The sequence below is a fragment of the Scatophagus argus genome, chromosome 8 (genome assembly GCF_020382885.2).
Source record: "Scatophagus argus isolate fScaArg1 chromosome 8, fScaArg1.pri, whole genome shotgun sequence".
Classification (NCBI taxonomy): domain Eukaryota; kingdom Metazoa; phylum Chordata; class Actinopteri; family Scatophagidae; genus Scatophagus; species Scatophagus argus.
In genome coordinates this window covers 4,240,048-4,264,051 of record NC_058500.1, presented here as the reverse complement: position 1 = coordinate 4,264,051, position 24,004 = coordinate 4,240,048, and the positions used below count along the sequence as shown (strand labels likewise).

Genomic DNA, 24,004 nt, shown 5'->3' with positions numbered 1-24,004 from the left:
CAGGCAGTGAAGTTGTAGATGTAGTGGTAGACAAAAGTGTAATTCTAAGATGATGGAAATACTTAGTTTTGGGTGACTATACACTAATTAAAATATGAATGCAATATTCCATTTCTCCCACCTAATTGTACACACTGGACCTTTAAGAGTATCAGCGGGTTTATTCGAACAGCCCAGAGTCTGGCTGGATTTATGCTTGACTCAAGAGGTCACCGGGAGTCCTGGCGAAGATACCCACACAGCCTACATTTTCATTTATATTTTAGGGTGGGATTTCAGTTCAGAAATTGCCCCATGTGGTATCTTGGTAGTCGCTGTAGTCCCAACCTGTAGTTATTTTTCAAAGAAGCCAAAAGATGAACTTAGCCTATGCCCAGCTGTAAGTGCAGCTTATCACTTGACTGCATGTTCAACAAAGTCCCCTTTCTATGTGGTTTCATGTCTCCAGACTACAGACTAATCTCATGATAGGTCGCATCGTTTCCCCTCCTTTTCAAGACAAACGTCGGCTAAAAGCTGCTGCTTCTTATTTTGTCCTTGGTTCCAGACACTGGCACTCAGGTTAGTGGAGCTGATTACATCATGGCAGAATAATTGTTTTGGTAACCGCAAGCTGACATCAGACCTGTGGCATATAGCATCATGTGCCTCGCTCACAGAAATAGCACTACTGTGAGGCCTCGCTGAATTCGGATAGTTGAAGGGTGTGGTGTTGACAGCGTGTGATTGTGACAGATTACCGGTAATAAGGATTAACTGAAGGTTGAGGTGGTTTTTAACAGTGCATTAATTAAAAAAATATTTAGTTAATATTGACAAAGACTGAGCGATTAACACATAGCTGTAAGAAAGCGTATGTTATCCCGTAAACACGACTTTGCAGATCATCTAAGTTGCTGAAAGTTTTATGTCAGCCTCCTGCAGCAAAGTTGAGGTTGTTTTGAAGTGTGCATATCATCTGGTGGGAACTTTGATACCACTTTGATTCTGCTGGCACCCTCAGGTCAGCTTGGGACACACAAATGTACAAGAAGAATTTCAAAGTCAAAAGAATACAAAACCAGCTTGACAGCGCATGGTGGGAAAATATTTTCTGTTAATGTCCTCATATTTTGCGGTGTGACATGAGCCCACAAACATTCCCCATTACTTTGCTTTATTGCTTCTGTTTCCATAAACTTCCCAGCTTTTGGAACCACATAAAGGTCAGTGTTGCTTTAATGTGGCATTGAAATAGGAGGCTGAGATTATGAAGTACTTTCTTTAATCTATTACCGTATCTCAGAGGTGGCTGGACATTTGCATTCTGCTCCGTGTGGTCAAGGTGCTATGATTGGAGCAGGCAGTCAGGCCGTTTCCATATATAGATCTGAGCGCGACAGCAATGGGAAGGAAATTTGGTTTCCTGCGCTGAATGCTGAATACTTCTCTGAGTGTCTTTGTCCTGTTGTGCTGTCCAGTCTGTTCACCCAAACCTCTGCCTTCCTTCCATCTCCTCCACTTTAAAGTGGGAGACGTAGGTGGCACCGTGGTCTCCATTATGCCTCATATCCTGTTGTGTTACAGTTTGCCGCGGGTTAAGGAATTCCCATTTCCTGATGTCTCAGCATTGAAGCTGTGAAAAAACATCTTCAGCCTTAACTGTTGTTGAGATGAGGCTATTTTGAACCTCTTTTGTCTGTTGTCGTCCTTTGTCCCTCTCTAATCACAGTCTGCAATCTTCTCTGTAGATACGGAACTTGTGTCCCATGTCCTCTGAACCTCTCGTTTTGACCTACACACTCAGATCCCTGAAGAGATTTGTGAGAGACGAAATCCAGCTTATCTCTGTGAGAGCCTTTCCTTGTTCCACAGGCTCCATTACAAATGTCCCCATTGCACCGAGGATATTAGCCACTTTGTTTGGAAGCAAATGTTACCAGGTCCACTTAGTAATAGCCTGGTGGTCAGTGAGGGTCTGCTGGGGTTAAATTCTTCCCAGTGCTAATTTTGGACAAAAAGCTTGAGAATTAATATCTCTAGATGAGTTCCCAAAGCCTTGCCTTGAGGACTGCTGAGACAGGATTTGTCCGCCTGATCATTTATTTACTGTACATTTTTACAAAAAGAAAACCACATTTATGACAGTTGAGGAGCAGATGAGGAGCTTGTGCCAAGCAAGAACTTTCCTTGATCCAGTATTGTGTTTTAATGGTGCAAATGGGGAAATTCAAAGCCTATTTTAAGTCCGGTTTTAGTCTGCAGGGGATTTTTAAAAGTGAGGAAAAAGATTGTGGATCGTGATTGTGATTAAATTGACTTAGCTTGTTAGTTTTTGCAGGTGCACAGCCTGATGAACGTGAAATGAAATAACAACTGTCGGAGCAAACGATGGAAAGATTTGTCACTGTAAATAAGCCTCAAAGAAATGATACTTCATCAGGAACCTGCTGGTCAGAGATCTGCTGCTTTATAATGAACAGAAATCATGGAGATATTAAACACTGCATATTTGGCCAGAACTCAAACTAGACTAAATGTTTAAATTATGACCATATACAGCAGAGAGAAGAATATTAAGTGTATTTCTTGTCAAATTAATATTTCATAGAGCACCGTTGATTTACTTACTCTGTGATATGTTGGTTTGTGATTAAACTTGTAGATTTCTCAGATGATCTAAGGGCAGGATGAGCAGAGAGATGCGTTCTGTTTAATCTGCAGAGACATTTCACTTCGGTCTGAAGGTCAGACTGTCCTTGGTCCGATGGGGCTCGAGTAAAGGCTGACTCACAGACACGTTGCTGCGTTCTTCTGTAGCCTCAGCTGGTTCAGTCACAACAATTTCTAGAGGGTGCCTGCTGAAAAAACACAATCCAGGTTGATATTCTTCTGTTATCTGTCAAGGAGAACAGATGTTGTAGCACAATACATCAGGGTAATGCTAACTGTCTGTCACTTTGCCCTGGGCAGTGCACGGGCTGGGCCACTGGGCCACCCACTCAGTGTTTTTCATGGACAGTTTGTGAGTTGTGTGCTTCAATGGCACTGCCTCTTTGTGTGTGTGTGTGTGTGTGTGTCTGTCTGTCACAGACTCTTGGTCAGTTACATGGGGGGACAAGAGCTGGCAGCTGCAGTTATTTTGGTGAGGTCTTTGTTGTTGCACTGCTGGGGGCCCTCAAGGTGGTCACACGTTGATCATCGAGTACAGCAGAAACTTACCTCACATTATAATCAGGTGGCTCACTGCCTTTTGTAGACCAGGTGGACCAAACACCAGGGCTGTTTGTTAGCCGCTGGTAAAAGTCAGTGTGACTGTGCACAGTGCACTGAGGATGGGCTTTGTTCTGATTGGCCTTAGTCACCGACTTGAGCCTTATTGCTGCAGTGAGCCCCATGATGCTACACTCTGTTGTAGCAATAACACGTGTGTTGCCTTGGAGAACTGGCTTATGCCGCCCCTCTTTAGGAAGGAGATGTGTTGGGATCTGTTGAAAGAGGGCGTCTGAATGAAGTGTTTTTCCTCATGCTGGCGTCAGGGACAGACTTGTAGCTAATGCATCTGTTTACTTTGATGACTTTCTAGATAATCTATGCTACAGCAGATACGAGAATACCTTAAAATGAGGAAATGGAAAATGGTTTGTTGTGTTAAAAAATAAATAAGGAATTAGAGCTTGTGGTTGTTGGCAGGGTATTCAGCTATCCCGTGGTTCTGCGTGGCTCAGCTCTGAGAGTTTATTTGACTTAACTAGTGGCTTCCTGGTTGAACACTAGAGGGTATACTTATCAAATAATACCTCTCCTGGGATTTGTTCAACTCTTAACTCTTTTTCCTCTGGACAATAATAAATTCAGTAAATGTATACTTTCCCACTATTTCAACCTCATCGTGGGCTGATCGACACATAAAAGAGTAAATAACGAAGTTGTCTCCCCATCTCTGTGGCTCTCACTCTCATTCTGACTCTGACAAGGATCACAACGTATCTGCAGCCTTTGAAGCAGCGGATATTTCTTTAGCTTCAATTAGTCTGGTTCGGTATTCTTGAGGGAGGCTTCAGATGGCTTGGGTTGGTTTTGTGTCAGCTGTTTCCTGGCTGGACTTTTGAGGGAATGGTAGACTCTGTGGATCTGCAAACTGATGTTACTTGGTTTACCTGCTCTTAACTTGACTGTAGTGACAGGCAGCAGCAGCCGGCCGGTACAGCCAGTCTAAAAGCAAGTCTATACGCCAGGGCTTGCCAAAGTGGGGCCAGGGGGCCAAAGTTGGCCCACCATAAGGTTTGACTTGGCCTGCAAGATGTTTGTTGTGAAAAAATACAATTGCTTATTGCTTGCGAATTAAAACTGCTCTTTAAAGATGTATGATGTGCAGTTATTGATTATTTTTCATAATCGAAGCACAGTGTACAGAGTGACACTTTGCACAGCTACAGTACATTTGAACCATATTGTGTTGCTAAAACACAACATGGTGAAAATGTACTGTAGGTGCAGGTGTTTGCTTTTGGCCCACAGTGAAGTTTGAGTTTTGACCTTTCAAAATTTGGGCACCGTTGCTCTACAACAGGCTTTTCTTAATATCTTCTCTTCTACAACACATGCCACAGCTACAGTAATGATGTGTCAGAAGCCAGATGTTTCCACATATGTGCAGCTGTAAAACAGCTGGATTCAGCACACTCACTTGATTATGAAGGAGATATTGTTTGCTGCTGTCTGTAGAAGCCCATGGAGTGGATCCTATTGAATCTGGATCGGAGTATGAAATTCTGTCTCGCTCGCCCAGTGTTAGTGAAGGATAAAAATAAGAATTTAACATTGTATTTATCTACAAGATGACATAGTCCCTATTTTATTGAAAGATAGTCAATAGATATTTTGAAAAAAATCAAACAGGGGTCCCTCTTTTGAAAAGCACCCATGTTTCAGAGTGACCAAGAAGCCTCCATGGTTGACATTTCAGAGTGTGTCTCATGGTGTGACTGCGTCTCAAACAGTGGAAGAATGAGTGAGTCACCGCGAAATAGAATATGGTCATTGTTGCCTGTGCCAGTGCGGAGGGCTTAGCTTTTGGTAAAAGAAAAATGGTCATAATGGTGCTCAGTTTTTTCCATTTGGGAGAGAAAACAGGAAGCAGCTCCTCCCTGCGTTGCTGTAAAGCCCCAGGGTGGATGTGAAGAAATGTGAAGAGCAGCGAGTGGAAGTGTGTGTCTGGTTCGCAGGATGCCCTCTTTGTTCTGCTGGACCCAAGGAGGAGTCATTTCCAACAAGATGACCTTTTCTCCTTGATCCTGTCGTGCAAGCAGACTTTCATGTGTTTTGTCAGGCAGACACTGCTTTGACCCATGACTAAACAAACTGCCCACAGCGTGTGGGTGGTAGTGATTAATGGGACAGTTGCTAAAACAACTGATGTTGACATGTTTAGCTTCTCATTAACTTGCGATGACAAGCGAACTTTTCTTTCTCACTGTTGCCGTGGCAGTTACCTCATGTTTATTTCACTGATAAGTAATTCTGACCATCTCAGTTACTTTTCCTGATTTCCTGTATCTGTGACAACTCTTTTGGCAGTCCTCTTTCTGATTGTCACTTTCTATTTTCTCTCCTCGCTTCCAATCATTTCCTTCCTAACTTTCCTGAAACCTTAACCTCTCTGCAACTGCCTGGCTAACTTGGTCCTTCAACCCTGGTCCTTGTGTCGCTTCTCTTATTTCATCTTTGGCCTTTTGCTCCTGTTTGTGCCCCGCCGACCTCTGCGCCACGTCTTTTCCCCGTGTCTCTTGCTCCTTGCTCCTGGCCCCTTCATTGCCTGCCTTAGCACACTGGTTGGACTCGTCATATCTGAGGAACATACAGAGCCCAGTTGAACCAGACTACAGTAAGTCCTCAAGCACTTCTTTCTTTTCTACACTGCAAGTTTCTCTCCCCCTTGTCTTTGGCACGCTGTCCCGTCACCTGCTCCGCTCAGTTATGCACTCTCATTTCCAAACACACTCACAGATAACATTCCAAGGTAGACTCAATGTGGGCATCCAGCATTTGAGTCCAGCGAGTCTGTTTTTCCAAGTGTCTTGCAGGCGTCTCCCAGCGTTTCCTGATGCCAGTGGAAAATGATGGGGTTGTTCCATCGAGTAATACTGTAACTCATTGCACTCCAGTGACGACACTTGCATTTCCAGCTGAAAACATCTTCGTAAAGATATGTTGGAATTGCACACAGTGTTCATCTTTATGGACAGCCAGCACTTGCACAAATGTGTTCCGCAATTTAATTGGAAAAGTGTTTTTTGTAATTTCAACCTCATGCAGATGGCTCATCCCAATGATATGAACCAGCTGTTTCACAGAGCCACTACAACATGAGTAAAAGTGCTTTTTTTATACTCAATAGTGGTTATTGATGCTTACATTGCAAGCTGTGGGAGAACACAGCAGGTCAGGCTTAATAGTGAAGCCAGAAGTTATTCTGAAAAGTTCCCCAGAGGGTAATGAGTGAACTTGGAGACAGAGTTGTTTGGCTGGCCACCAGCAAAAGGGTTAAGAAGCAGGGGTTCCGTCTATATGAGTTAAGCTGAGAAAGAGACAGCTGGCATATGAATATAGTACACTAAGCGAGTGAGAAAAAACTGGAGAGAAAGAGAAGGAAAGAGGAAAACCCACACACAGGAAAGACATGTATTATGAAAGATTTTTGATGGGATAGCTGAGGTTATGTGGTTTGGGCCTTGTCCTTATAGATTCTGGCTCTGCCTCGCTCCCACTTTAAATGGCTCTGGTGATGCTGGGCCGATGTCGTGGGCACTGCCTTGGAGGTTGAAGGTCAAACCCAATGCGGCTAGGCTTTAAAGGCCAGGCTGGACTCGCTGCTCAATCAAGCCTTTGTCTTCAGCATAGGCCTCTATGAGTTCAGAGGGGGCCCGTTGCACAAAGCTGCCATAGTTCTGCTGAACAGCTTTAATAGCTAAATAAGTTTGTGAATTAAAAGTGTGGAATGCTCCTTTTCTTCCCATCCCACCCGTCATGTCTGCACTTTGACACGTTCATCAGTCTTGATGGTAGCAGTGCTGGAGAAGGGGAATCCCCCCCCCCCCTCCATGCTGGATGCACAGGAGAATGGGTCTCAAAGAGCCGCTCGTTAGCAGCAGGGCACAACATGGCAGTCTAATCAAAGGCGGCAGCCCCACACTCGCCAGGCTATAACGTCAAAGCAACAAGCTCAGAGAGAGTTGGGGCTACGAGCTGCTGTTGACCCGGCGGCGAGTACCCACTCAAGTGATTAGATTATGTGCGGGTCAAGTGAGGCTCTTTGATGACTAACTTTGATGTTGCCTGTCTTCTGGTTGCACATTCAGGCCTAACAATCACTCCTATAAGTCTGACAGTAACAGTTTGCAAAGCAAGCACTCAGGCACCCTGCCAGGCAGTGCTAAACCCTGCAGTTATGTTGTTACATGTTCTCTTCACTGTGTGTTTTCATAGGCAGCACTCAGTTTACTTTGCCATAAATGAGGCCTTTCCTCACCAGGAATGGGATTTCTTGTAGTGCCAATGCTGTGAGTAAGAAGACAGAGAATTTAGCTGTGTTTAGAGAGGACAACTGTTTACCAGCCAAAACACAGGCATTGGAGCTTTAGGCATCAAAGTTCCCCACAGGCCTTTAACACAGAGAGCACATAGCCTGAGTGTGAGACACAAAATCTTTAGCTTTCAATTAAGTAGCGCCTGGTACACAGTGTTCACATGTCTAGTGATATATAATTATCAAAGGAGAAAGGAAAGGGAGGAAACGACAAGACACCAAGAGTGTTGGTGTTTTCTCTGCCGGCTGTATGTGTGTGCAGATTTATTATTTTGCACATATTTGGACATACATGTTTGCAACCAGAGGCTCAGCAGAAGCCTGCTCAGAACATGACTGTGCCTTGGGCTTGGCAACTAGCGTCTGACTGCAAGGAACAGTGCAAATATTGACTTCCTCCCTAAACTCACACTGCCAGTCTGAAATCAGAAGCTGGCAGGCCCGTCCTAACAAAGTGTTGGCAGGCGTGTGAGAACGGGGCACCCTGCGGGCCTGGGCTATTTTAAGTTTCATGGTCTAAGCCTTTGACATTGGAAATACAATAATGCAGCTGACATTTTTGTTGATAATGAGTTACTTATATAGGTCATCGAGATGTTTAAATAGGTGGTTATGTATAGAATTGTCGATGTTTCAAAGATCTATAACTGGAGTATATACATTGATAAGACTGGGATGAGAGAACCATAAAGCTTAAAATTCAACACACTTAGGCACAGCTGATCCTGTGCACTGCAAAACTTTTCAGATGTGGATTTGACATGCAAGAAGTTTGTGTCACTGTTTGCTTACCGATGCATTTAAATAAATCATCGTGACATCCCGACAGCTGTCTTGTCCTAACGCGCATATTTGACAGGTGGGTGGAGTGTTTTGTCTGCAGGGCAATGTGAGGGCTGGATGAGAAGGGAAGAAGAAGAGAATTACAAAAAGAAATTGAACTTTGTCTTGTTTCACTTGCTACATTTCCTCAGTGCCGGGGTCAGACACAGTTTTGAAACTCTTAGGGCTCAGTTCCACTGTCAATGGCAGTTTAGCAGAGTGGAATTGACACAATAGATGTAAAAGCTACGGGAGTTTCAGGCTACGGGAGTTTCAGTTTACCTGGAGACAAATCAGAATCATGTTGAATCAGCCCATTTCCCCATGCACTCCAAGCAAGTTTAAACAAACTGTTTGTGCCAAAGCACGGCGTGCCTTACATTCAACCAGTTGACCTATATATATATATATATATATATATATATCAGAGTCGATCCAGTTATTGTAGGCTCTGTGTAGAATATTAATATAACCCCTGCTGCAGCCCCCTTCACTGCGCTCCTGCCTGCCTGATGTGTTTAACTTGGTGCATGTAGAGGGAATGTTGAGGCCCCCTTCCAGAGTCGTCCCCAGAGGATTTTCTTTTTCCTCCTCTGCAGCCGCCAGTGATGCTGACTCAAAGTCCCACTCACCTTCCAACTCTGTGATATCATCAGCTCTCAATCAGGATGTCTGGTGCAAACTCCCGACCCTGCTACGTTGGCTGATTTCCACATACTGTGAATTTGAATGTTCGCATTGATTAGTTTTCAGACAGCGAGCTCAGTTCTGTCTGCACAACAAAGGGGCTTTATCAGCATCTGTCTGCCACTATTTGTGAGTTTGTCTCCATGTCCATGACACATGCAGAGAGGAAGACGAGCCCTGATACTGTAATTTTATGGTTATATTTGAGAGCGCCTGTGTCAGCGTGTGCGTCTTGTTAGGGCCTATGTGTGGTGCAGCGCTACAGTGGTCGGTTTTAGCACAGACCCGACCACAACTGAGAGGTGGAAATAGATGCCATAATTTGTATGTGGCTCTCCTTTAGGCCACAGTCATGCTCTCCAGATTTTACTTTCTGAAAGCTTTAACCAAAGGTTTTCTGAAGGGAAATCATTTCTTTACAATATCTCATATTATATATATCACGTTGTCTTTAATAAACTTAACAGCTTGAACCTGGCTGGTAATATCTAAACCCTGCAGCAGATGGACGTTAATGCTGAGCCTGTGGTCGTTGTCAGTTTTCGTGTGGTTAAGCTGACAGATTTTTCTTCCCTCTCTGTGTTTCTAGTTTATTACAGAGCTCTCGTCAACTTCACTGACTCCCTGGTCTACAGCCCCGAGCTTGAAGACATCTTCTCACCAGCCTTTATTGAGATCTCTGAAGCAGTGGTGGACACGGTATGTCCTGTTCTTGCTGGATAAACTCTGCTTAACAGTAGACATAGCAAAGGCTACCTTATAAGGCTTAGGCCTGCTATTTACGACTGCTTATTTAAGAGTGGGTGACCTTTTATCTGAAAATAAAGCCCAGGCTTGTTTATTTCAACTTAACCGAGTCTGGTTTTCCCTGCACAGCTGGAGTCGGACTACAACAGGATTCCAGGTGCCCAGACAGTCAGCGTGGTCCTCATTAAGTAAGAGCACAAAATCCTTTAAATCAAGCATTTTGACACCCAAAGTAGACACTCTGCAGCTGTGCGCGCCTGTTGCTGCTGGTGCTGCCTGGGTGTATTAGTCTGGCCAGACTAAGACTTTTTTCCTTTTTATCTAAACTCCTTAAGGCCAACATTGTAGGTCTGCAGTCATCCAAACAGTAACCTAACCTCTGAAGAGCTTTCCTGTTGATCCATCTGCGCTGCACGCCGCACAGCTCGTAGCCTCATCAGGCCTTCTTTTGTTCTTCGCAGGAAGGTGATTAGAGAGGGTGGTGTGGACGTATTTGTGGAGTTGGACGTAGGGTCTGACTACAACAGCAATGACGAACAGATCCGCAGCGTGCTGTACAACGTGGTGAAGGAGGGAGCCATCGCCTCCTATGTCACATCGGTCCAGGGCTTTCAGTTCAGACGGCTCGGTGAAGGTAAGGTCTCAGCAAGGAGGAAGCACCACTTCACACAGCTGCTACGTGACTGACTCTAATGTTACACAAGAGTTTGCTGTATGTTTACAGCAAATTAAAGTCCACCAGAGCGGGAGGCAGTGTCCTTAACATTTCCCTCTGGTTTCTAGTTGAACCTCTGCCTCCAGTGGAGCCTATAGCAGTTCCAGGTTTGTGCCATGTCTGCTGCATGGTGACTGAGCCGACTCTACTGTAGAAACTGTAGGGTGACTGTAGTGCCTTCAGAAAGAACAGTCGAGCATTTCTCTCTTTATGATGTCGAGTTTTATCATCACCTTTACTTTGACATGCACAAGCAATGGTCATGTGGTCTGAAGAATGTTTTGCATGGAAGCATCAGTGTTAAATAGACTATCTATGGTCCCTAAAGTCCAGTAGCACACAGTGATTTAAAAGAACCTTTGCATGGCATGAGTTTGATTAGGAATGCTGCGGGTCACTGTGATCTCAAACGGTTTCAGAATCGTTGCACCCCTGTAGGATTGGATAATGGTAATGCCATTATTCAGATGACACGGTTCCCATGTATCTATCTGTCTGTCAATCTGTGTCTGTCTTGTGTTATAGTGGGTTAGTTTTAGCACAGAATGGACTTTACGCCCAACAGGAAACAAGCATTTACCGAATGACAGTCGTTACAACATGCCTGAGTGACACCCGCTCTAGTAACCTGATGGCTGAGGGGCCCAGGATGCTGTTGTTTCTCACCTCATTTTAATTTGTTTAATTTGTGCTGTGGTTTGACATTAGTGTAGTGTACTGTAGTGTACTGGCCATACTGTAGTCTTGGCTTGCATGTCTTTGATCCTCCAACACGCCTCCCCCCTCCTCTTTCCCTCTGCATCTCTTAGTAACCCCCAGCATCAGACCCTGCATGCCCGATGAGCACAGGTGTGGTGATGGGACATGTATCCTCATGGAATACCTGTGTGACAACAGACCAGACTGCAGAGACATGAGTGATGAGACCAATTGTGGTGAGTGGCTTCAGCTTGACCAGCAAGCTGTAACACGGTCGGCTGTAGCATGGAATGCTGACTGAATGTGAGATTCATTAACAGCTCTAAGTGATCACTTTGCGCATGTGTTGAGTTTAATCAGAGGTTTGTTTTAGACATAAAACGGCCGCAGCCTCCTCCGATCTTCACCACGCCTCCTACCACAACCACCACCGTAAAGAAGCCCCCGCGGCCCCCCAGCCCACCTGGACCCTGCAGAGCAGATCAAGCCACGTGCCAGAGCGGAGAGTGCATCCCAAGAGACTACATCTGTGACGGAGAGAGAGACTGCTCGGACGGAAGCGATGAGTTCAGATGTGGTAGGCAGCTCAGCCTCGTGTACGTGCAAACTTTGTCACACAGCAACATGCGCTTCAATTATCCTCCCGTTTATTCACAGGTACTCCTTCTCCCTGTGAACCCAATGAGTTCAAGTGTAAAAATGGCCGCTGTGCCCTCAAGCTTTGGCGTTGTGATGGAGACAACGACTGTGAGGATAACTCAGATGAGACAGACTGCCGTAAGCCTCATTTTATGTGTTTTTGAGACTCCTTTGTAGAAATAAGGTAAACTGTTTGGGAAATGAGCTCATTTGCTTTCCTGCTGCAGCCACCAAGGGTCCTGATGACAGGTGTGCTCCTGAGCAGTTTGAATGCCTGAGTGATCGCACCTGCATCCCGGCAAGTTACCAGTGCGATGAAGAGCCAGACTGCCCTGATCGCTCTGATGAGTACGGCTGCAGTAAGTCTCACACAGACAGCTGTCTACAGCTCTACACTCTCTCTCTCACACACATTTCACTCTTTTTTCCTCTCTGTGCCTTTCTGACTCTCCTCTATGGTCACCCTCTGAGTTCATTTCTACGCTGTGACTAATTTGCTGTGAACCGGTCTCTTTTCACACATGTGCTGACTGAGACACAGAGCTTTTTGTTAACCATCCATTCCTGAGAACTGAAAGAGAATTGTCCATCCATAGCAGGGAATTATGTTTCCTGTGACTTTCAGCTATTCATGAGCTTCACTGGATCGCCAAATTCCAGTCACATGCCAGCCTTTTTGTACATGTGCATTTTTTATGTGGTTAAAACAGTTCTCATTGTCTTTGTAGCCCCTCCCTCTGTGACAAGCCCGCCAGAAGAGTCCATTCAGGCGGCGCGGGGGTCCACGGTCACGTTCACCTGTCAGGCTGTTGGAGTGCCGACACCCATCATCACCTGGAGACTCAACTGGGGACACATTCCTGTCAGCGGCAGGTGGGTTTGATGAGAAAATCTCCAGCCTGCTGACTTTTTATTATGTGCACTGCAATTAAAACTCATTTTGACGGTCTGGAACTGATGCTCTGAATGCTAAAAATTGATTTGTTTTGTTGACGGTACTTTTGGATAAACATGTGTTGCTCTATTTGGGCAAGCTGTCTCCAATTAAACATCTGCATCTGGTGAAAGCCAGTCTTCCCTAACTTATCAGCAGCAGACCACAACGATTTGTGAATGGCTATAAATTTATCTTCTTTTCACTTTTCTCAACTGACATGTGGTGAGTGTTCTGTAAGTCAGCAGCTCTGTAAGATCAATGTTGTCATACTGAGTCATAATTGTAGTTAGACCAGTGATTTTAGTGACTGAGATATTTGTGGTCTGCTTCAACTCCAGAAGTTGCTGTTCGTTGTGGGTCTGCTGTGCGGGTGTTCAGGGAATCACAGTTCGATTACATGGATTTTTGTTCAACAATATTTCTGCAGCCTCCTACAGTGAGAGTCAGAAACAGAAAGGCTATTGTGGTCCATGACATAGAGCCTGTTTACACCTGGTATCAACATCTGTCCTGGGTGATCCGACATGATGTGTGGACAACTGCAGGTGCAGAGAGCAGGTGTGAATGCACCCAAGTGGTGGAGGTGTTCTGGGCCTGATATTGTCATATTCTTTTAGCATTGTGTACGTAAATATGGGCCACACTGAAGGATACCCTACTCAGCTGTCCTCTGCAAATGATGGGAAACCATGACAACAAGCAAAATGGATGGCTGTATAGACAAGACAAACTGTCTGATTTCCATTTGGTTCACTGCATAAGCAGCAGATGTTTGTGAACACACTGTTACTCACATCATCGCTGCACCAGCTTGTCTCCTACTTAATGTGTAAGGTACATCCCACCTGCCAACATTTAGCAGCTGTTTCAGCACACTCTTTAAACTGATTTCATCTTTTACACTAACTTTAAGAAGGACGACAGCATTTTAGAAAGTGAGATTCGATCACAAGTGGTCACCCGAGGCGCATGTCAAGATGCATTGCAATGCCACGTGTGAACAGCTTTACAGACTTTAGTTTGTCATATGTGATCCTTTTCTGTGTCTCCAGGATCTCCATGACCAATGAGAATGGCCGAGGCACCCTGACCATACGTGATGTGAAGGAGTCGGATCAGGGGGCATACACCTGTGAGGCCATCAATGCTAAAGGCCTGGTGTTTGGTATCCCCGACGGAGTGCTAACTCTCACATCAAATCCAAATCCAGGTACTGATGCCTCACTTTCACTGTGTATTCAGCACCAGAAAGCCTACAACAAAGAAACTGAATGTTCTTAACCGTAAAAGTATAATCAATTTCTGTTCCATTTTTTGCCTTGTTCTCTGTAGGCAACTGTCCCGATGGTCACTTCAGTGTGGAAGGCCGTTGTGTGTCCTGCTTCTGTGCTGGAATCACCAAGAATTGCAAGGCCACTGGTCACTACCGCAACCAAATCGGCCTGCGATTCACTGATGAGGAAGACTTCAAAGGCACTGAACCCATTGATGCTTATGAGACTGAACTTGCAGAACTAATTTGTTGTCAGCTTAAATATGTTTAAAAGTTTGTGTAGTTCTAATATCTAGAGCATAAATCAGACTGAGTGAATCTGTTTTGATTTCCAGGAGTGAATGTCACCTACCCCTCCAGACCAGGTACTCCTCCTCTCTCCTCCACCCAGCTCCTCATTAACACTGAGATGAAAGAGTTCCAGCTCGTCGACCTGTCGCGGCGTTTCCTCAACCTCGACTCGTTTTGGACTTTGCCCCGCCAGTTCCTGGGCAACAAGGTGAAGTGTAAAATCAATTCCAAACTTAATTTTAAACTTAGCTAATTATCACACTTAAGCATTAAAGTCATTCCTTTTTTTTAAGATTGGCTCCTATGGAGGATCCCTGAAGTACAAGGTGCGGTACACACTGGCCCGCGGTCTGTCTGAGGTTGTGGAGAAGCCGGATGTGATCCTGGTTGGAAATGGACGCAGGCTTGTGTACCGCAGAGGCAGCGCCACCCCCGCCCAAGTGGTCAACCAGAAGGAGATCAAATTCACTGAAGTAGGTCTTCGAAACGGTCTTCTAGCAAAAACAAGTGAAGAATCTGCACAATCCTGTGGTGACTTTGTGTTGATGATATGCAGTTCTTTCATTCACTCTTTCATTCTTGTTATAAAGTAAAAAACAACTACTATGTCCCCTATCAAAAATAATGAAATAAATTTCAAGTGAACGTGCACACATCAGTAAAGCTGCTTGTTATTCTTTCAGGACAACTGGCAGCAATCCAACGGTCGCTCGGTGAGCCGGGAGGAGCTGATGATGACGCTGGCCAACCTGGACAGCATCAGCATCCGTACCATCTACGACAACCACATGGTCAGCGTGGCGCTCAGTGACATTGTCATGGATATTACCAGCGTAGAGTTCAGCATTTTGGGTCGTGCTAAGGATGTCGAAGAGTGCAGGTAAGAAAAAAAACCCCTGAAGTTATGATTCTGTCCTGATACTATGAGGTGAAGCGAGAAGGGAGATTCTTTTAAGCCTTGTATCAGTATTCTACAGTTGAAGCTTGATGGTGCCCATCTTTGTCCCTTCCAGATGTCCTCCTGGATATTCAGGCCTGTCCTGTGAGATGTGTTCTGCTGGCTTCGAGCGCGTTCCCGGCGGCTCCTATCTTGGCACCTGTGCTGGTTGTAACTGTAATGGACATGCGAGCGCCTGTGATTCAGTCAGCGGACACTGTCTGGTAATAACTAATTCCTTTTTCCTATGAACGGCTGTCAGTCACCTGTTGTGTCACTTCCGTACTGTTGAAGAGGTCAGTTTGTAGATGATGTAGACGTTCATTTGCTTGAAGGATATACCTTTATTTACTGTCTTGTCAGCATATATTCGAGAAAATTAATTTGACTCAAGTGTGTATGCTGATCTGCAAAACTAGAGAGGGTGGGAGATTAGTTCACCTTACAATACGGACAAGAGACATGGGAAAGCAGCTAGTCTGATTCCCTCCAAAGATAGAAAAGCCTCACAGCTTTGTTTTTCACCTGTTTGTTTACAGATTAAACAAAGATATAATGCATGAGACGCTAATTCAATTCAATTCAGTTTAGTGCCAAATCACGACAGAAGTTGTCTCTGCAAGAAAGTGGACTTCAAATGTCAAACTACTCCTTTTAAACTCTTCTGAGTGAGAATGACCAGTGTGTTCTCCACGCCACAGAGCTGCCAGCACAACACAGAGGGCCCTCAGTGTGACAAGTGTCGCTCGGGCTACTTTGGCGACCCGAGCCGAGGTCGACCCGATGACTGCAAGCCCTGCCCCTGCCCGTACTCTGAGACCTCACGTCGGTAAGGTCGCAGACCCACCCAGACCGCACACACACACACACACACATCTACAGTCCAGACAGAGGTGGATGCATACACACCCACTCACCACACACAGGCACCAGTGGGATGAACAAGCAGTTTCACTCTACATTTTGTTTTTATTATTTCAGCGTGTCACTCACCGAAACACTGTTTTGTTTTGTTGTAACTTTTTGTTGGCTTTTTGTTGGGCTGTGTAGGTTTTCTGACACCTGCTTCGTGGATGTTGACCAACAGCCAACATGTGATGCCTGCAGGCCTGGCTATACAGGAAGACGCTGTGAAAAGTGAGGAATCGGATATCATCAACTGTGCTTTTAAGTTACAGTTTAAATAGCTTGGAAATGGTAGTAATATGGTTTCTAAGAAATGGTAGCGAAAGGATTTCAAGCACAAGACCCCAGCAACACTTGAAGTGTAGAAAGCAACTTAGAACTACAGAGAAACAAACAACACACCAAACGGTCTGGTTGTGAGGAATTAAGGTTGACTGCCTTTAACAGGCAGTGTGGTAAACAGGTCAATCATACAGTATCCCTCGCATTTTTGTTTTATTTTAGATGTGCAGCTGGTTACGAGGGTAACCCTCTCCTGCCTAATGGAAAATGTGTTCCTAACCGTGAGTATACCTTCAACAAATGCACCAACATTTTTCAAGTTCTCATTTCCAGACATGAAACAGACAGACGCTGCACCTGCAGTCATCCAGGAGTATGACTACAAGGGGGCCTTAACCTTGTGTAATGATTGCCATAGTTTTTCCCCCCTGGTTATGCAGTACACTGCAGTATGTGGTCATGGCTCAGGTATGCAGAGTAGCTGGAACACTCCCAGGTGCACTTTCCTCTAACCTTTCACCATTCGTCATCTTCTTTTCCACTGCTCTCTCCCTGCAGAAAGCTCAAGGTGTGATAACAGAGGAATTATCAGCTCCAGCAGCAGACCATGCAGCTGCAAGGTATGCAGTATGGAACACTGCTAAATGGATTATTAGGATTATATTCTAACTGTTTAATTCATTTTTTTCTTCCATGAGAGAAATGACCGGCATATTGCATATGCATATGTGTTTGTTCCTGTGTGTATGTGCAGAACAACGTGGCAGGCGCTCTGTGTGACGAGTGCAAGCCCGGGTTCTTCCACCTGTCAGAGGCCAACCCTGAAGGCTGTCTACGCTGTTTCTGCATGGGTGTGACAAAGCAGTGCGCCAGCTCCACTTGGAGTAGAGATCAGGCAGGTTGCCAGGATACTAATGGCAAGGGGGGGTTGGGGGGGCTATCAAGGTTTGACTTGGTATTTGTGCATTCGTGCTCTATCAGCAAATGCCTTTAAATACTAAATTGTGAGAAGCAGTGTGCAAACAGTGATTGTGCTCAAGTGGGATCACATGTGAATCTCAGTTCACATCTCATTCAGACAATTGTTTGTGTCTCTCAGGTGAGAGGAGGGGTGAACGGGCAGCTCTTCTCCCTCTCCAATGGTGCCAACACTAGGACTATCTCTGAAGGCATCTCCCAGAGGGGCCCCTCTGAAGTTGTCTACCGCTCCTTCGCCAGTGTCCCCAACGACATCTACTACTGGGTCCTGCCTGAGAGCTTCAGAGGAGATAAGGTGAGAGAAGAACAACAAAGTAGAGAGCAGGCTTGGGGAAAAGAGAGGAAAAAACCATGAAGTGTTAGTTGAGCCAGATATCTCTGCCCTTTCCATCCCACTCGTGCCTCGACATGTCGTCAAGTGAAAAGGCAGCACTCATCCACACAGCGAGAATCCTTTGAACCTTTGGCTTCAATTCACAGTCAAGCCCAACATGGGTGTCTTGTGACTTGCTCCCACAGTATCATAGGGGTGAAATACCTTTCCACTATGCACTTTTGTTAAGATGAGCTTCTCTTTACCAGGTGACGGCCTATGGCGGGGAGCTTCGCTACACAGTGCGCTTTGAACCGTTTCAGCGCTCACTGGTGATTGACGGCCAGCCAGATGTGGTTCTCCAAGGCAATGGTATCTTCCTGGAGCACTACTCTCAGACCAAGCCTCTCCCGCGTGTTCCGCAAACCATCACTGTGACTTTCAGAGAGGTGTGTTTCACTGTTCATAGGGGAGTAGTTTTCAGCTAAATCTGAATGCCCACTCAGTGTTAGTAGACTGACTTCTCTATCCTCCACCCCCTCTGGCCAATAGTCTGCATGGCGTCGCGCTGATGGGCAGCCGTGTACTCGGGAGCACCTGCTGATGGCTCTGGCTGATGTTGCCGTCTTCATGATCAGGGCCACCTATGCGGACAACATGGCTGAGAGCAGGTATGGTCACAGTTTCCTGTGGCACTGCACATCTCATTCATATACCTTAAATTGACTCAAGTGTACCACACTTAAATATAAAATTTATTGGTAATTGTTGTCTTTTTTGTGTTTAATAGTATCTCAGACATCAAGATGGACATTGCTGTTCCTCAGCCTACTGGTAATGAACGTGCTCTGGAGGTGGAAGAGTGTGCCTGCCCACAAGGATACAGAGGACCTTCTTGCCAGGTAGCTTAACGTCTAGCTTTTTTAGAGCTTTCATCCACATCTCATTATGTTCATTAGCTGATGGAGTCAGTGGTTGTGGAGATGGCTTATATGTTATCACATGACCTAAGTGTGGTGAAAGTACAGCTGAGCCATGACTTCTGAGCAAACACCATTTGCTGATGAAGATAATGAGAAAAAAAACCCTGACTGTGTTAAGATGTGTTAAGATTTTTTCTTTCAAACTGCTTCTCCAAGGTCAAGGCTGAACTTTAATGCTCATAACTAGTCAGTTTAATCTAGTTTTACTTTGACAGAAGAAAGGCAGAGATATGCCTAAGCTTGTTAAGAATAGCACACTGAAGTCTTTAACTTTTCCATTACAGCCCTTGATGATAATTGCAGTCTGTCTCCCTGCTGCAGTGGAACAAAGACATATTCCTCTGTGCCATCACTTGTCTCTCACCTGAGGTGTTTTTCCATGTCTTTGCAGGAGTGCGATGAAGGTTACACTCGGACCAGCTCAGGCCTTTACCTGGGCACTTGTGAGAGGTGTGACTGCAATGGTCACGCCAGCAGCTGTGACCCAGAGACCGGCAGCTGTGTGGTAGGTTTGATGCTTTCAGTTCTTTGTCAACGTCGAACCTGCTTTGATCCCTGCAGCGGAATGCACTAATGGTTTCTTGGCAAATCTTGACATGTGGAAACAAACTGTCACTCGCGAGTACTGTATGATCAACTGTACCCTCACCTCTTCTTTATTTGTGTATGTCTTGACCAAAAGCAATGTCTCCATAACACCGCCGGGCCACGGTGTGAGCGCTGTAAGACTGGTTTCTATGGAAACCCTGTAACGGGCGGTTCTCAGGCCTGCCAACCCTGCCCCTGTCCTGGAACAGCTTCCAGCAACCAGTGAGTTCATGTCTTTAAGTCTTTTCAGCTTTTGTCAGTTTTATTCAGTGGAGATTAACTGTTCTGTTTAGAGCTATTTCAGTCAAATTAAAATGTGTGTAGTGCTGCAGCTCAAACCCCACTTTACTCAACTACCCCAAAGTAATCAAAAACGAGACAAATGAGCGTCCTGATGACTCTGTTGGCACAGATTCTCCTCAACGTGCTATCTGGACTCTGATGGTCAGCCGACCTGTGACAACTGTCCCCCTGGATACACTGGCCGGCGATGTGAAAGGTACGCCCCCTCCTTCTCTTTATGCTTTTCCTTTTCCTCTCTTCCTCTCAGGGTCCTCTGGACGCTGCTTAGTGTTTGGGGTTACTGGGTGGGCCGGCAGCAAGGTTAGCAGGGGCTGGCAGCAGCACCATCTGGTTTAATCCACAGGAAAAGGATACAAGCATGTCTGTGGTTTGCATCTCTTGTTTTTTTTTTTTCCGGCATTTGTGATACAGTGGTGTTAGTCCAGGGATGGGAGACACAAATCTGTGCCACCCATTCAAAAATGCCAGGAAGTTTAGTACTGTCTGTTTTTCCAGATCTGCTGATGGGAAATTGTTTTCTTGGATTTACTGATTTGCAAAACTTAAGGTCATTTCTGCGGTGGTAGAACAATGTGTCTTTGTTTTAGGATATAGGGTCTTTTGTGGTACTGAGAATGTCATCACCCAGATTTTTAGTGTTTGTGGAAAATAAATTTACCAGTGGAGACAAAACAGTGCTGTACGCCCTGAGGAAACTTTCAGTTTAGTTGGCTTTACGTCTTACTTTTGCTTTCTTATGTCCTTTCCTTCATATCCAAAAGCCTTCTCAGAAGTTGCTTTCTGCTTCAGCTTTGCGCTTTGCTTGTAGCAAAATTTTAAGGTGTTGGTTCATGTGATTTCTGTCTGTGCACAGACCAAATGTGTTTTCTGGGTCTCTATGACATAAATGTAGATGTGGCATTTATGAGGACTCCTGTCTGGCTACTCAATCTTTGCCGCTCCGAGGGCAAAGATGATGAGGTGACCTTGGTGTTACACACAACATACAAGCAATTTATTGTTTGAACGTCTGTGCCTGCATCATGCCTGATTCTGCTGTTTTGACGTTAAGAGAAGAGATGCCTTCTGCGGACAGTTGTGGGGATCCCTTCCTGGAGAAGCCGATTGAAGGCCTCCTACCTGTGGGATGTGGAGCTGAAGCAGTATTCAATTTCAGCTGGGAAAAAGAAGTTTCACAGTATGGCAGTGGAGATGATGATGATGATGATGGTGATGATGACAATAACCACAAAATGCCTATCACCTTAGGAACAACCGTCATCCCTACTAGGTTTTTACTGTCCACCGCAGCTCACCGTCTCACTACCCGTTCCACTACAGCAGTTGGGGTGAGCATTGTCTCAGTCACCCCCAACAGGTCAGCAACCAGAATCCCACCACGCTTCACACCAAGCCCAGAGAGCAGGCACTCCAGCTTCCACCACCTGCTCAGGATTCACCTAAACACCTTTAACCAGCGTCTGAGCATGCTGGAAAGAAACACACTTGATATGAAGGAAAGCATTCACAGTATGGAGGACCAGCAGAGTCATCTCAACTCTCAGCTGAATGAGCTTATTGCTGTCCAGTCAGCTGGGGAGAAGAATAAGAAGGTTAGTGAGCTGGAGAAGAGCTACACAGACATGGAGGCCCGCCTGAACAGACTGGAGGGAAGGCTGGAGATCCTGATTGATGGCTTCACTGCCCTGGCTCAGGAAATGAACAAGATGAAACGTGCTAGACACGCTTCTCGTTCGCCCCAAGAAAAGAGGGCTCTGCCTTCACTTGCCACGGTCCTCCCACGCCCGTTGTACTCAACACCTCAGCCTCCAGTCAGAATTATCACTCCTGGAACACCATTCACAAGTAGAGCCACAGTGCCCAAAAGCATACCCACCCCAGGCCTCCCCAGGAACAAAACTACTTCTGCCCCACAGAGACAGAGAAAACGCAAACCAGCAGCCACCACAAAGTCATTAAAAAACATTACACAGCTTCGGTTGGTCACTAGTTCACCAAAAAGTCAAGTTTCAACAAAGTCAGTGATCCAGTTAAAGACCACCCCAAATAAACCCAGGACTACTTCAAAATCTGCATCTCCAGCTACGGTGAAGCCTGAAACAAAAAGGCCAGAAGGTAGGAGGTCCACTGTGACAAATAAACGTGTTTCACAGCCAAGAAACGCAGTACCAAAACAAACTGAAAAAGAAGAAACAATCACCAAATTTCAACTGGAGCCGCCATCTCATAAATCAAATGCTGCAAAGCCAGATCGTGCCAATAAAAAAGATTCTGCAGTACCTGTCAAAAACACTGGACGTAACAAGGCATTTAGATCAGATGCACCGGTTCCAAAAAAGGTTGAGGATGGTGGGAAGTTTTCAGAAGGCAATTCTAAGAAGTCGTCAGAGCCCCACAAGGAACACTCCAACAACCAAAATGTGAAAAACTCACACAAAATCTCTCACAAAACAAAGAATTCAACAAAGAACATAGTCACCACCACAAAACCTACCAAAACTACTGCTGCAAAGAAGTCTAACACTACAGTGCAAAAGAAATCAACCACCACTAAAGCCAAGACTTCTACAGCAAAGAAAGTTCCTAAAAAACCCCAGCAGAAACAGAAGACAAAACCTCATACACGTGTTTTGGATCTACTGCAGCTCTTAAGCGGAGGTCGCAAATCTGCAAAGCAGAAAAAGAATCAAGACAGTTCTCTTCATGTTGTCTTGGGAAGGCTGGCCATTCCTATCAAAATTATCCCTGATTACTAAGGAATGATGTGTTTGATAGTTTTTTCCCACTGTTATCTATACCAAGGCTCTGGTCCTGATATTTATGTCTGTTACTGCAACCAATGGAACTTTATGAAGGGACTGATTTTATGACACTGTGTTGTCTCAGAGGGACTTCCCAGATGTTTGATGCCATCCTGATTTGGTGTTATGACGTTGATACTAATGGCTTTTAAGGTGTATTTTATTATAATTAGAACTATTGCACAAAATGCTGCTATGAAGAGATACCTTAGCATCAGTACCTCTTGTGTGTATATATTGTCTTATGGCCAGACTACCTCACGTCACGCCCAACCATTTCAGTTCCAGTCTTCCTGCATTCACATGAGTATGTCTGTACCAGTGTTCCTGCTGGTGTGTGTTACACCTCCACACGCCTGTGATTTTAAGAAAATGTGACGTTTGCAGTGTCTGCTTTCTTTGCTGAATTCTATATGCTCTACATTTTGGTTTTTATTTTTAAGATTGTCTCTAGTCTAAATTTCTTCTTCACTGGATGAAGAACAAGTATGTTACAGACAAGTTGAACAATCTAGCACCCCACTAGTGGCCATACATGCTGCAGTGACAATTATAAGCATCAATATGAAAAAGTTGAAAGAGAGACCACCATGTCTATTCAGACTGCTGCCATGAAATTTGTTAGAGACATTTATGGTCCCCAGAGGATGAAGCTCAATATTTGTCCAATAACCAAATACTTGGAAAACTAACGATATTCCCATCAGTATTAGTTGAATTTTTGTGTTAAGTGCTAACTTGGGTTGGTATGTCAGCTAAGCTAATATGGTAAAAATTATACCTGATAATCATCAGTAATAGCATTTAGGTTAGCTGCTAGCAGGGCTGTAGTCTCCCTCTGTTGGATTAGGGAACATCAACATGTTAAGCAAATTTTATGGTATTCTGACAGTTAAGTTATAAGGTGTCCTAATGACAAAATTCCAGTATGTCCTTTGTATTACATCATTTTACATGTGGGCTTATACCACCAGGAAGCTCATGGTGATTGGAAGGGGATCATCCTCTGTGAAGCATGATATGTTACTGCAAATGATACATTTTAAAATCACTTTTGTTGCTAATATTTTGGTACTATACATATAAAAGATCAGATGCTCCTGAAAACAACTGCATTTATGTTCTGGAGACCATGCCTGTCCATCGTCAGTTTCATGAAAGGTGGACAGCAGTTTAAAGTCCAAGGCAGTGGGTATTTACCTTACAGAATTTCCACTAGTGGGGGCCATGTTTTGGCGTGTCACTGAAGAACTGTAATATGTATATTCATTAGCACTTGGAAAAAAAATAGGAATGTATAGACACAGTTTTCCATGTCATATCTGTATCATTTTTTGTTTATCAGATTTTTAAGTGTAATTGTGTGATATGAGACCACATCGTTGTGTTGTGTTCATCATGAGCTGTATGTCTTTTCTGATAGCCTTTAGTTATGAACATTTTTAGCATTTTTCATGACCATATCTATTTTGATGTATTTTCTATTCACCTGTGTAACAAGAATCATCCTTATCTTTAAATCTAAAAAACAACACT

At 44.7% G+C, this 24,004-nt stretch overlaps 1 protein-coding gene across 4 annotated transcripts in view; it reads left to right on the top strand.

The window, feature by feature from the left end:
• hspg2 (heparan sulfate proteoglycan 2) overlaps window positions 1-24,004 on the top strand; it is an 85,822-nt gene that overhangs the window by 27,661 nt on the left and 34,157 nt on the right. For all 4 annotated transcript variants that reach the window (XM_046398138.1, XM_046398136.1, XM_046398140.1 and 1 more), the window contains exons 4-29: window positions 9,666-9,775; window positions 9,953-10,011; window positions 10,285-10,457; window positions 11,348-11,473; window positions 11,611-11,814; window positions 11,895-12,014; window positions 12,104-12,235; window positions 12,605-12,749; window positions 13,866-14,023; window positions 14,146-14,286; window positions 14,422-14,585; window positions 14,671-14,850; window positions 15,061-15,257; window positions 15,391-15,538; window positions 16,016-16,143; window positions 16,365-16,451; window positions 16,725-16,783; window positions 17,061-17,122; window positions 17,257-17,397; window positions 17,602-17,775; window positions 18,063-18,242; window positions 18,346-18,464; window positions 18,584-18,695; window positions 19,168-19,281; window positions 19,459-19,586; window positions 19,777-19,863. In XM_046398138.1, the coding sequence (XP_046254094.1) occupies window positions 9,666-9,775; window positions 9,953-10,011; window positions 10,285-10,457; window positions 11,348-11,473; window positions 11,611-11,814; window positions 11,895-12,014; window positions 12,104-12,235; window positions 12,605-12,749; window positions 13,866-14,023; window positions 14,146-14,286; window positions 14,422-14,585; window positions 14,671-14,850; window positions 15,061-15,257; window positions 15,391-15,538; window positions 16,016-16,143; window positions 16,365-16,451; window positions 16,725-16,783; window positions 17,061-17,122; window positions 17,257-17,397; window positions 17,602-17,775; window positions 18,063-18,242; window positions 18,346-18,464; window positions 18,584-18,695; window positions 19,168-19,281; window positions 19,459-19,586; window positions 19,777-19,863 (3,448 nt within the window). The remainder of the gene's footprint in view (window positions 1-9,665; window positions 9,776-9,952; window positions 10,012-10,284; window positions 10,458-11,347; window positions 11,474-11,610; window positions 11,815-11,894; window positions 12,015-12,103; window positions 12,236-12,604; window positions 12,750-13,865; window positions 14,024-14,145; window positions 14,287-14,421; window positions 14,586-14,670; window positions 14,851-15,060; window positions 15,258-15,390; window positions 15,539-16,015; window positions 16,144-16,364; window positions 16,452-16,724; window positions 16,784-17,060; window positions 17,123-17,256; window positions 17,398-17,601; window positions 17,776-18,062; window positions 18,243-18,345; window positions 18,465-18,583; window positions 18,696-19,167; window positions 19,282-19,458; window positions 19,587-19,776; window positions 19,864-24,004) is intronic.